Genomic DNA, 12,733 nt, shown 5'->3' on the forward strand with positions numbered 1-12,733 from the left:
CCCCTGCTCTGACTGACTGAGAGAAATGAGACCAAGTGTGTTACCAGTCCTCAGAACCCTGGGATCTCCAAGCATATGGTAGGAGAGAACTCCGCTTGCTTTAGACCGCGGCTGTAAGCGCAGGCCAGCACTGATGCAGCACTGATGGGCAGCAGCTAGCATGGCAGACAGGCATTGGTCTCACAGTGCCACACAAAGGCACCCAAGGACTCCTTTTCTGCAAACATTTGATGGAGTTTGTCTCTTCCCTTGATAATGAGAAGGACTGAGAACACAGAAGTGAACTGTTGCCCAGCGTCTTCCAGTAAGCCCTCAGCCCAGTCATCCCTCACAGTGCGGAGAAAACCGTGAGAACACTTTCATTAGTTACAGTAAAAACTCAGTCCAGGCTGGGAGACATTCCTTGTTTCCACTCCTAGAATTTGTTGTTTCTCTTCGGAGATAGGAAAAGAACAATTTGTATCATAAGAGATGTAGACTCAGGCTCCAACAGTGCTTCTTTGTCCCTCTTTCTGGTTTCGACCAGTTTCAGCCTTTATTCATTTCAGAGAGCAGGGATGTGCTTTGTGGGTCTATGGAATTCTTACGGATTAGCAGAAGACTCACAGTTTGGGCTTAAGTGGCTAGCTTATTTCTCTGCGATGAGTAGCATGGCATAGCTTAGAATAACAGAGGTTATTTTGAGTGTTCTCCAAGAATGATTTTGGATCCCTGGACATCTTGGAGGAAAACCAGTCTAAGCAAATGCTACAAAAGCAAATTGAGCAGAGTCCTCCATTTGCGCTGTACCCCAACACCAGGAGGACCTGGTTCTCTGGGCCTCTGGATAGTCACTCACTTGTGAAATGAGAGGACAGGACTTGGGAACTTCTGAGATGCTGCCATCTGGAAAATTCCTGACTTAAGCTCAAAAAGGTCTGAATTTATTTACCAATAAGTCCACAAAATAAGTATTTTCTAGCTACACTGTAGAAAAAAGTCAGTGGGACTGAGAACCGCCCCTTAGTATAAGGAACTCACCATCAAGACTGACATTTTTACTGTCACCAGGTCCTGGGGTGGAATCTGAAGGTGTCCCTTCCTCCAAGCTTGCCCTCCTGTCCCCCAGACTATACTAGCCAGACTGTGTGCCTCTCAGGTGGGACTTGAAGCGGTCACTCCGCTGCTCCCAGACCCCAGCAGGACTCTCTTTTCAGGGTTAGATGTTGGAGTGTGATTATAAGTTTTTGCCCTTATTTTACACCCAGGCAATCTCAGCCCTTCCCCTTCACCCACTCTTCCTGGCTTCCTTTACCAGTTTGTCTATTTCTGCGCATGGCTGCTGCTCTTAGCAGAACTGAGCTGTTTCTACACATTTGGATCCAATACTCCTGGCTTTGGGTTCTGATTCTGCCATTGGCACAGCGCTTAACAGTGAGCTACTGGCCCTCTCTGGGTGCGAGGCTTTCATCCTGCAGGCCCAGGTGTGACTGTTCTCTGCCTGAGGTCATTGTGATGCTATGGTGAGATACTGCACACAGCATGTAGCATGGAGGTAGGCATGTTGAGAGAGCACACCACATCTAACAGGTTACTGCTATGTGTGTAGACTGGGGTCTCAGCACATGCCAGTGAGACTGGAAACAAGTTAAGAATCAAAAGACTTATTCAAAGCATTCCCAACTAAAAAAAGACATTTTCCTGAAGACGTGTCTTAGCCTGTTCCCAGCGTGGAAAAAACTCACCCCTGACCAACCGTGGGGCAAGAACTGGCCCTCAGCCCAGTATTTGCCATTAACGAAGAAGAAGCCTGCAATCATGATGAACACCCACACTGCCAGGTTCAGTACGTTGAGGACGTTGTTGAAGCCCACAGAATTCTTCACTCCCAGAGCCACGATGACGGTCACGATGACAGCAATCACCAGAGCCAGAAGGTCTGGGTAGGCCTCCTCTCCTTTCCCTACAGGACGAAACATGGTTAGCATTGTCTGAAGAGAAGAAAGGGCCCTGTGACTCAGTCAACCTCATTGCATCTGTCTTGCTATTATGACTAGTAGAGCAGCGGCTAGTCTTTCAAAAAGAGCAGCAAAGGCTCTGTCGGTCTGTCGTCAGTCAGTTATCTGTCTGTCTCACTGTATGGTCCATGAGCAGGAATAAGTGTTTATTTGCAAATGAGGACGTTTGGGACACAGATAAGGCTATGTGACACCATAGATCAAAATTTGGAGCATGTAATGAGACAGCTGCAAAGTACCTGTGGAAGTCAGAGCATCTTGGACATTTGTAGCACACAAATAAGTCTGATACATTCTCTGAAAGCTTCTTTCTCTTTATTATTGTTAGCCTGCAATCTGCAAGGTTTCTATCCCATGTCACAATCTTTCTTTATTAGCAAGCTTCAAAATGAGCACTTTGAAAAGTCATTTCAAGAGTTTTTCTTCTCTCTCTCATTTGGTGTGTGTGTGTGTGTGTGTGTGTGTGTGTGTGTGTGTGTGTGTGTGGTCACAGAGAGCAAATGTCCAGTGAGCATGTCCTGCTGGCTCGGTCTGTCCGCTAGCCAGTGGACGCCTGCCCTCTATGGAGAGGAAGAAGCACTGTCTTAGCAGTCAGGGAGGAAGCCTGGGTTCCAGCTGCACTCCTGCCAACAGCCCACAGTGCGGCCTTGGGCACAACGCCTCATCTCTCTGGACCTCATCTGCAGAGGGAGCGAGATGGAGGATCGATTTTGGGGTCATTTCAGAATGAAAATGTTATGAAATCAGAATACAGCCCTGATCTTTCTCCTTATTATCATGGCATTGGGGGTGATCGGCAATGCCGAAAGAAGGCTTATTTTTATTATCTGTAATTTGTGTGTCTCTCTGTGTGTGCCTGTGGACGAGTCTGTGCACATGAGAGCAGGTACCTGCAGAGGCCATAGGCCTCGGATGCCCTGGAGCTGGAGCTCTAGGAGGCTGTGAGCCACCTGACGTGGATGCTGGGGCTAAGCTCATGGCCTCAGGAAACAGCCAGCGCTCTGAGCCACCAAGTCATCTCTTCAGCCCTGGTCAGCATTTTTGTCAAATCTTTTCTGAGGTAAGCACACCGAAGACAGGTGGTTTGACAAAGCTTCAGATTTTCTTTTGGGGTCGCCTCCCCATCCCATGCCCCTTCCCTCTCTCTCCTTCCCTACCTCCTCTTCCTCTCCCCCTTCATCCCCACCATGTGTACATGCACTCTGGAGTTTGAACTCAAGGTCTCAAATGCTCCATGTAAGCACGAACCGCTGAGCTCCATCCCCAGCTGTCCTGGGAAATCCTGGGGCAAGACTCCAAAGCCTCCCCAGTTCCTAATCCTGTGAATATGGACGAATACCCCAGGCATTAGGGTGGAGAGCTGGTGGCAAGTGACAGATGGTCTGCCTCTTGGCATTGGTCAGTTGATCTCTCACCCACTCAGCTCCTGCTCAGTAATAAGATGCCTTGTGGGTGCTGGTTGTACTGGAATCCATTTTTTACTTAATTTTTTTTTATTTAGATTTGGGCAGTGGTGGCACATGCCTTTAACTCCAGCACTCGGGAGGCAGAGGCAGGCAGATCTCTCTGAGTTTGAGGCCAGCCTGATCTACAAAGTGAGTTCCAGGACAGCCAGGGATGTTACACAGAGAAACCTTGTCTCATCTACCCCTCCAAAAAATTATTTGGATGTGAAAACATTTATTTAGGAAAAGTGGGAGAAACTTTGCAGTGAGATTGCTGGTGGAGTTTCCCCAGTCCCTTTGGTTGCATTAGTATATTTTTGTATAGTTACTGGCAGGACACATGCACAGTACAGTCTGTGTCTTTGATAGGTGACATTACATTGCATATTAATACACAGTCTATGTGAAATCCTCCTCAGTCATCCTTTTAGTTGTCAGGCACATAATATGTACCCACAATTCACATGGCCAACTGTCCCAGTGAAGAATTTTTCAAAATTATTATAATTGAGCACCCATAACCTAAAAGTCTAAAATTTGAGGTGCTATGGAATCTGAAAAGTTTTGAGTGCTTTCCACAGTGCCCTGAGTAATAAGATTCACGCATACAATGAAGCTTTGTATAACAAATTGAATACTATTATCTTCAGGCTATGTATTTAAGAGCCATATGAAAAACCAATAAATTTTGTGTTAGACCTAGGTGTCAATGGTCAGTCACAGCATCTTATTTTGAGCCACCATGTGGTCTCTGGGAATTGAACTCAGGACCTTTGGAAGAGCAGGCAATGCTCTTAACTGCTGAGCCATCTCTCCAGCCCCCCAGCATCTTATTTTGTAGACATAAATATTCCAAAGTTTTAAAAACCCCAAGGTCAAAGAACTATTGGTCCCAAGCATCTCAGATAAGGGCTGTGTATGCTTTAAAAAGAAGGCTGGGATGAGAATCTTATGTATAATGTATTCTTAGAATAATTCCTTAGAGTGAAGAATTGCCATGTAAAAACAAAAAGAAGTATTTAAAGTTCTTGACATATTTTTCAAATCAGGATGTGTGTGTTCTGAGGATACCAAACTGGGGTCCTCAGCTTGCCCAGGGGATACTGTACTCACAGAACCATCTTTCCAGCCTCCAAGTTGTGTTCTTAAAGGGGAAACTATCTGATGTGGGAGGGTCTTCTGTTTTGTGTTGATTTCATTGGTTAATAAAGAAACTGCCTTGGCCATTTGATAGGCCAGCCCTTAGGTGGGTGGAGTAGACAGAACAGAATGCTGGGAGGAAGAGGGAAGTGAGGCAATCTCCATGCTTCTTCTCTCCGAGTCAGAGATGTCATGGAGCCAGTCACCAGGTCAGACATGCTGAATCTTTCCCAGTAAGCCACCACTTCGTGGTGCTACACACATTATTAGAAATGGGTTAATCAAGATGTAAGAATTAGACAATAAGAGGCTACAGATAAAGGGCCAGGCAGTGTTTAAAAGAATACAGTTTGTGTGTTGTTATTCCGAGTGTAAAGCTAACCATGCGGGAGCCGGGCAGGAAGAAAAGCAGGCCTGCTCACGCCATCACTACATCTATCCATCTCGCTCATGACTTTGCATGTTAGGAGAGAGGTTGATGCGGTCTCACCCAGGCCATTGAGGGTGCCCACTGTGTCCACCATCCAGCGGCTGATGGTATGGTTCGCTAGGGAGTCAAACATGCTGCTCAGGGCACTGGCGCCAGCTGCCGTGCCAATCAGGTACTCCAGGATCAAGTTCCAGCCAATGAAAAATGCCACAAATTCCCCAACAGTGACATAGCTGTAGGTGTAGGCAGATCCCGTAGTCTTGGGGACTCGAACTCCAAACTCCGCATAGCACACACCTGCAAGGGACAAACAAAACAGGCAGTGGGCTCTTGGAGATCAGCTAACATCTTGGTGCCTGTCACTGACTGAAACATTGTTACAAGGCAAACGGCTGTATGTGACACAGTTAAGCCTATTACAGACATTTCCAACCTTACCTCCTAGAAACATAGCTTGGTTGTTTGTTTCTTTGGACCTTCTGAGACAGGGGTGTCATTGTTTTCGAGATTGGTTCTGTTGCTGTGATGAAACACTGACCAGAAGTCTCATGGGGAGAAAGGCTTGCACTTCCGGGTCACAATCTATTTTTTTTTTTTAAGACAGGGTTTCTTTGTGTAGCCCTGGCTATTTTTGAACTCACTATGTAGACCAGACTGGCCTCGAACTCAGAGATCCACGTGCCTCTGCCTCCTGAGTGCTGGGATTACAGGTGTGTGCCTCCATGCCTGGTTCACAATCTATTTTTAAGAGAAGTCAGGAAAGAACTCAAGGCAGAAGCATTGAGACAGGAACCATGGAGCACACGCTTCCTGGCTTGCTCTCTCTGGCTCATGTTTAGTGGCCTTCTTTTACATCCCAGGACCACCTGCCCAGCTGTAGCATTGTCCACAATGAGCCTGACCTCCTCATGTCAATCAAGAAATTCTCTGGTGGACAGTCTGCTCTGGGCAGACCCTCAACTGAGACTCCCGCTTCCCAGGCGACTCTCTGTTGATTAGAGCTGACAAAAGCTAGCGAGGGTAGTAGCCTTACACAGCCTTTGACTCCCTCTGTGGACCAGGCTATCCTCTGACTTCTGATAATCCTACCACCTCTTCCTCCCAGGGGCTGGGATTATAGATACGCCTCACCATGTTTGACTTCCAAACACTTTAACCATCGTACTTGGGAAGGCAATCAGCACAAGCTTTCCACTATTGAGAATGATCTTTCTTTAGGAAAATCCAGTGATTTATCACAGCAATAGAAACCTTAACTAAGACAGGTATGAATTGCATCATTTTTACTGTGTACATAAAATTTTCTGCTTTTACAAAAACAATAGATTAATTACAGAAAATGAAAATTTAAAGTATTTTATAACTCATTTCTCAGTATCTAAATATCAAATTAGTATAACTTTGAGTTGTAATGTGCTAGAATGATTGATTTTGCAAATTGCTTCTGAGTTGGTGGCCAGTTCATAAAAAATTGTTAAATGACTTTTCATTGGAAATCGCCAGAATTTCTGAAACAGTCTTAAAGCTTTGTGTGTGTGTGAGTGTGTGTGAGAGTGTGCGTATGTGTGTGTATGTGTGTGTGTGTATGTGTGTGTGTGTGTATGTGTGTGTGTATTTGTAGGCCAGAGCACACCTTTCAGGAGTCAGTTCTCTTTTTCCTCCATTTGATTCCAGGGGCTTGAACTCAGGTTGTGGGGCTTGGCAGCACGTGCCTTTACTCACTGAGTCCATGAATGCAAATGGTTAATGAAGGAATTTCTAGCTCTTCAGTCTTAGGACCTGCAGGGCTGCACTTGGGTGGTGGGATGGGCTGATGGATGATCCAGTGATTTTTCACCTCGCTATCCAGTTCCTGCTTCCTGTTCATTATCCTCCAAGCCCCAGCCACAAGAGGGAGTCAGCGCTGGACCACACTAGTGATTCGTCACTGAACCACAGGCATGTCTTTGAGAATGTCCTCACCAAATACAGCATTTTGCTGCATGGATATCACCTGTCTTTTAGTTTTCATGGAACATCTGTTTCTTTGGTACATTTCCGGTGGGGCTAAGACGGACTGCATATATTACCAGGTGACTAGTCCTTTTGAAATGTACCTGGTACTGGGACATGAGGAGAAGTTACCTAGCTATCGAGGGAAATAGTACGATCCGTGTTGGAATCATCTATTTTCTTCATGTCATGTGATGGACTGTCTCCATCGCAGTTGGCTCTTTTGAGCGGCAGGTTTCTGGGTCCCAAGAAATACTTTTCTAGCCTCAAATTGGAGGGGCTAGACTTAGCGAACTTGTCATCATGCCCTCTTCCCAATGCTATTAGGTAGCCAAGAAAATTGTGGGTTTTCTTTCAGGGCGTGATGCATCCGGCTACAGCTCCCTCCCACCTCACCACCACCATCTCTTACCTGAGCAACCTTGGTCACCCCGTTGCCTGTCACCGAAACCCAGGCAATTTTTACAAATGTGTCTGGAAGAAAAGCAATTTGTCTGGGTTGCCTCTGTTTCTTCGTGTCAAAGAAGAGACTTATGATTTTTCTGCCAAATCAGTTCAGGGGCGGGTAGTACCATCAGTCAGAGAGAGCCTGACACCATCGGTTATTAAACCTGACAGTAAAAAGTCCCCCAAGCCATGGTACCAATGTATCTATATTTAAATAAGAAAGCAAGCTACCCTAATAGAGAATTGATCCCCAAACCAGGTCGAGTTTAATAATTGGATCACTAAGTGCATGAATAGCCTGTTTATTCTTTTTTCTTGAAATCGCCATCTGTGAAAATATTTCGGAGCTTACTGGAGGTATAGTTTCCTTCACTTGATGCGTTAAAGCTTTTCTTGTGGTTAGCTTGTGCTATGGTTAGTAATCATGGCTCAAGCTACGCTCACTATTGGACATGGTAGTTTGTACTTATAGTCCCATTAGTGGGGAGGTGGAGACAAGAGGATTCCTGGAACTCACTGGCCAGCCAGCCTTGCCTGCTGAGTTCCAGATCAGTGAGAGTACCAATCTCAAAAGGAAAATTAAAAAAAAGATAGATGGAGCCTGGAAATGCTACTGGAGTTGCCCTGTGACCTCTATGGACATGTGCAGATGTGCACTGTACACACACAAACACACAGATGTGCACTGTACACACACACACAAACACACAGATGTGCACTGTACATACACAAACATACAGATGTGCACTATACACACACAAACACACAGATGTGCACTATACACACACAAACACACAGATGTGCACTTGTACATACACAAATGCCTACACACATGTTCTCACATATATACATAAAATAACCAGTTATAAACTGGACCAATTTAAAATCCATGTCTCAAGATATATGAATATGGTCAATGTTTTTCAGTGAATGTATTCTAAAACAGAAAGAGTGAATAGCTTTAGGACAGATTTTTGCATGTGCATGAAGGTTACAGGTCCCTGGACCTCAGCACAGCTGACAGACACCTTGGTAGAAACCCTCAGGCCTTGGAACCCAGCTCATAGACAGCAATGCCTGGCAAAACAGGAGCAAAGACAGACCCAATCCACCTGCCCAAACAGGGTGTGCTGGGGAGGTCCCTAAATGTACTCTACTTGCTTTTTGGCTTCAGTAGCTCTGCTTCTTGCTGTCTTTGCTACCCGAAGTGTGCCAACCCAGGATGTGAGTTTTGTGTTATAAGCCTCGGGGCTGCACGATTTGGGTGAGCTCTGCATGTAGCCACTGGCCAGCTACAAAGACTTTCGATTTGACTTTAATAGTCCATGTGTCCTCTGAAGGAGTTCCCTCACAATATATACATTTAAGTTTAAGTTGTGAATCTATGTTTAGTTACTTTTTTTAAAATTTTATTTATTATGTGTACAGCATTCCTTCCATGTGTGCCCACAAGCCAGAAGGGGGCACCAGGTCTCATATAGATGGCTATGAACCATCCATGTGGTTGCTGGGAATTGAACTCAGGACCTCTGGAAGAGCAGTCAGTGCTCTTAACCACTGAGCCATCTCTCCAGCCCCTGTTTAGTTACTTTGGAAGGAACTTTTTGACCGGATCTGTGAAGATGGCCAGTTGTGGCTCATCACAGCGTGCCACGATGTGCCATGTGTTCTCCGTAGCACAGCCAGGGCTGTAGCTAGGACGAGAGCAGACGGAGGGCCCATTCAGTCTCCCGCCATTTCCTCTTCTTCGTGCAAATGCCACCCTTTACTTTGTGGCGTTTGTCTCAGTATTTAGAAGCCGCCATCCCCATGCCCTAGGTAGCCTTTCATCAGTCTCTATGACTTACAGGTACCCACGTCCTATTTGCTGCTGTGAAAATCTGCCCTTCCTTTCTGTCTGCTCTACACTCATCCCTTTCTCCACTGTTGCTCCCTTCCTTCAGTCCCACTCGCATGTAGCCATTTAACGAAGCTCTGTCCAATGCTCCCTTATTTCCTGCATAGTGCAATGGAATATGCTGGAAGCTCTCTGATCCCGCTGGGTGGCTGTGACCCCTTAGGGCCAGTCCCTGGACACAGGTGATAGAAGGAGTGGCCCATGTGCGAAGCCGATAAACTGGCACCTTCAAAGCAGTTGAGCTGCTGTGGTCAGCCAGTCAGACCCAGGTGACATAGTTCAGGCCCCTGATGTTGGCATTAACTCTTAATCACTGGCTTTCCTTCCCAGCTGTTTATCCCATGGCCATTTGGTAGTTCCGTGCCTTGCTGCTCTGTATGTCTGGCTATCACTTTGCTTTGGGGCCCAGACCATTTTCTCTTATAGAAGGGGACTATCCCTGTAGGAAAGATAATTCCTTGGGTTAGATACCTTCAAGGGTGAAAGTGTGCTCCCTTTGGTCCAACTGCAGACACACATACAGGAAGCCTGCCTCCTGAGTCTTTTTGCTAGGGGTAGACTTGGGGCTTCAGAATTGGAATCCTGATCAGGTCTTCTGCATTAAGAAAGCCTCTCATCTCATCAGGCTAGCGTGGTAATAACAATCATAAAAGTGAATATTACTGGCCATAATGCTGTGTATAAGCTCCATTAAGCACTTTGCATATATCGTCATAACCCTCAAAATGGTTATGTTACTGAAATCTTTATTGTATTCACCTAAAGATGATGAATCCAAGATCTAGATGGGTCACTAGAGCTCACCCATCTTTCCCACATTGCAGGTTTCTATTTGTGGCTATGGGGAGGTTTACGTAGAAGTTTGAGGTAGCTCACAGGTAGAGTTCACTAACCTGGGGCCATTTCCCAGATTCCCCAAAGGCTGAGGAATCAATACTCTGGAATACCTGTAATTCCCACCTGTTTGGAATGTTCTAGGATAAGTACAATTGGAAGTCCCATAAGGAGTAAATGACAGAGCAGGGCTTGCAACAAGACGGTGCAAGAATAAGGCTAATTATAGCCGGTCCTCAGACACTATGAAATAGAGAGGACTGAGAGTTTGCTGTGGGGAGACAAGGGACACTCCCCCCCCCCTTAGTTCTACTTCATCCTAACTGCCACTACGGGTGATTTAATTCAAACTCTTTAATTCACAGAAGAGGGACAGAGACTGAGAGTGGGGGTAACCTGTCCAAGGACCCTGAGCTGCTGAGAGGCTGAGCTAAATGAAGTCTCAGGTATCCTGACTTCTGGTCCAGGCCTGGTTGGCTCTGGCAGCATTCAGAATTGCTTCCCAGGTGACCATCTTGCCTCTTTGCAGAGATGTCAAGTGCTCTGTCTCAGAGTTCTTTCCTGTGTTCAGCAGTAGCTCCCACCATGCTAAGCCTGGGGTGAATAGTCTGTCTGTCCCATTGCACTGTCTGTCCACTCTACTAGGGGCTTCAGAAGATGTGAAAGAACCCCAAGTTTTCCTGGGTTTCTGGAGGAAACTGGTTTTCACTATCAGCAGTTTGAAAATGTGCAATTGTCTATTAAGACCTTCTCTGAACCAGTAACTGACATTCTTCTCCCGAGGCTGTCAGTCAAGCCCTGCGCAGTGGAGGGACAGCACCTTTCTTTTAGCTGGTGCCAGGTGCCAGAAGATGCTGAGTTTAGGAGACATCTTCATGACTGACCCGCAGCTCTGACTCTGTTCAGAGCTCAGGGGATGAAGGCTTCTGTGCCAGGTAGGTTTGGAATTCGGGAGTGTGAGTCTTATTCAAGCTGTTTGCAGACAATGGGCTCAGGAACCAAGAGGATCAAAGTAACCCTACAGAAGTCACCTGAAATTTCCAGCTTTCAGTGGTGCTATCTGTAAAATGAACATTATAATGGTATTTATTTAGTCGAGTCTTAAAAATTATCTTTTGTGTGTGCCCACAGGTGTGGAGGTCAGAGGTCAGTTTGTGGGAACCGATTCTCTGCTCCCAGAAGGGAGGGAGCTCAGGTCATCAGGCCCGAGAGCAAGTGCCTGTATGTCCTGACCCACACGAGCAGTGGGGTTTTGGCTTTTGTTTCTTTTTTGGATTGGGCCATTGTCTCACAGCTGAATGCCAGGCATATCATAAGAGTCTTCAAGAGTTTAGTTGCTATGACGACCATAAACAGGAGCCACTAATACATCCTGTGGGAAGTTGCACAGGGCCTGTTGTCCAACGTTTGTACAATAAACATAATACTATTAAAGGCTGACATTAAGCAAGGGTCTTACCAAGTTTCAGTTTCCAGAGAATCATAAATACTTGGCCGGCTGCTATCCTCATTAAGATTTCAGCAGATATGTAACTGGTCACTCCTCGGAGAGCTGGCCATCCCAGGTCAGAGGGCAGGTATGTATTTGCTCGGTATTTCCTTACCACCCTCTTGAAAGCCTAACTTTCACATCCCAGTGTGGCAGAGAAACTGATAGAGGTACTATAGGAAGAAGACAATGGACTAGGCATGACCTTAGATCATGGAAACGGGGCCACAGAGCACCAGTTCTCCTGGTTCATCTCCAGTATGCTTTCCACTGGGGGAGTGAAAATGGTTTATTGTGCCAAAAGACGAAGTGGGGACTCATCAGAACCTGTATATGTATATGCATCCATATCTATATCTATACTCCCTAACCCTTTCCTTGACCTTGACGCTGAAGCCTACAGTACCTAGGACATGATGTCAGAGCAGGCCAGCAAGGTTGGAGAGGCAGACTCTCGATAGGGGCTCTCCGTGCTACCCTGTGTCTCATCCATGGACACACCCGATGAGAAGTTGGAGGTACTGAAACTCTTAAGGACGGTGGAGGCACACAGTACACACTGTATCACGATGTTGTCATGGACAAAGTTCATGCAATAAAATCATCTCATCTTTACTATTTTGTGTTGGTCCACATTCATCACGATGCTCAGCCACGCATGGCTGTGTGCTTACAGGCCAGACATGTCTGCCCTCATCTGATGCTGAGCCACATGATAAATGCTAAGAAAGATACACTTGGTGTTATGAGCTTTACAAAACATCTCTCTGTCTTTCTGTCTGTCTGTCTCTCTGGGCATGAGTGTGCTATGGTGCCTGTTGGATGTCAGAGGATGACTTGTGGGTGTTGGTGCCTTCTTTCTCCCATGTGGATCCCAAGAATGAAGCTCAGGTCATGAAACTGAGTGGCAGGTGTCAACCTACCGAGTTATCGGGATGGATTTTAATTGTCTGCTTTTGTAATGATCAGAGCGAACTGGTAACAATTCATCAATCCATTTCTATTGCAAAAGTTTCCGGCTTCAAGGGTCCAAAGGAAGAGCTTTGGGTCCCCAATCTCCAA

General features: G+C 46.1%; 1 protein-coding gene across 1 annotated transcript in view; it reads right to left on the reverse strand.

Moving 5' to 3' along the window:
- The window catches only part of Slc7a14 (solute carrier family 7 member 14), a 103,213-nt gene that overhangs the window by 28,951 nt on the left and 61,529 nt on the right, over positions 1-12,733 (reverse strand). Inside the window, exons 3-4 of the mRNA XM_050129244.1 lie at positions 5,073-5,309; positions 1,725-1,942 (exon numbers count right to left, since the gene is read on the reverse strand). Of these exons, the coding sequence (XP_049985201.1) occupies positions 1,725-1,942; positions 5,073-5,309 (455 nt within the window). The remainder of the gene's footprint in view (positions 1-1,724; positions 1,943-5,072; positions 5,310-12,733) is intronic.

This window comes from Alexandromys fortis, unplaced genomic scaffold (genome assembly GCF_014885135.2).
Source record: "Alexandromys fortis isolate MF-2015 unplaced genomic scaffold, M_Fortis_MF-2015_v1.1 scaffold_300, whole genome shotgun sequence".
NCBI lineage: Eukaryota > Metazoa > Chordata > Mammalia > Rodentia > Cricetidae > Alexandromys > Alexandromys fortis.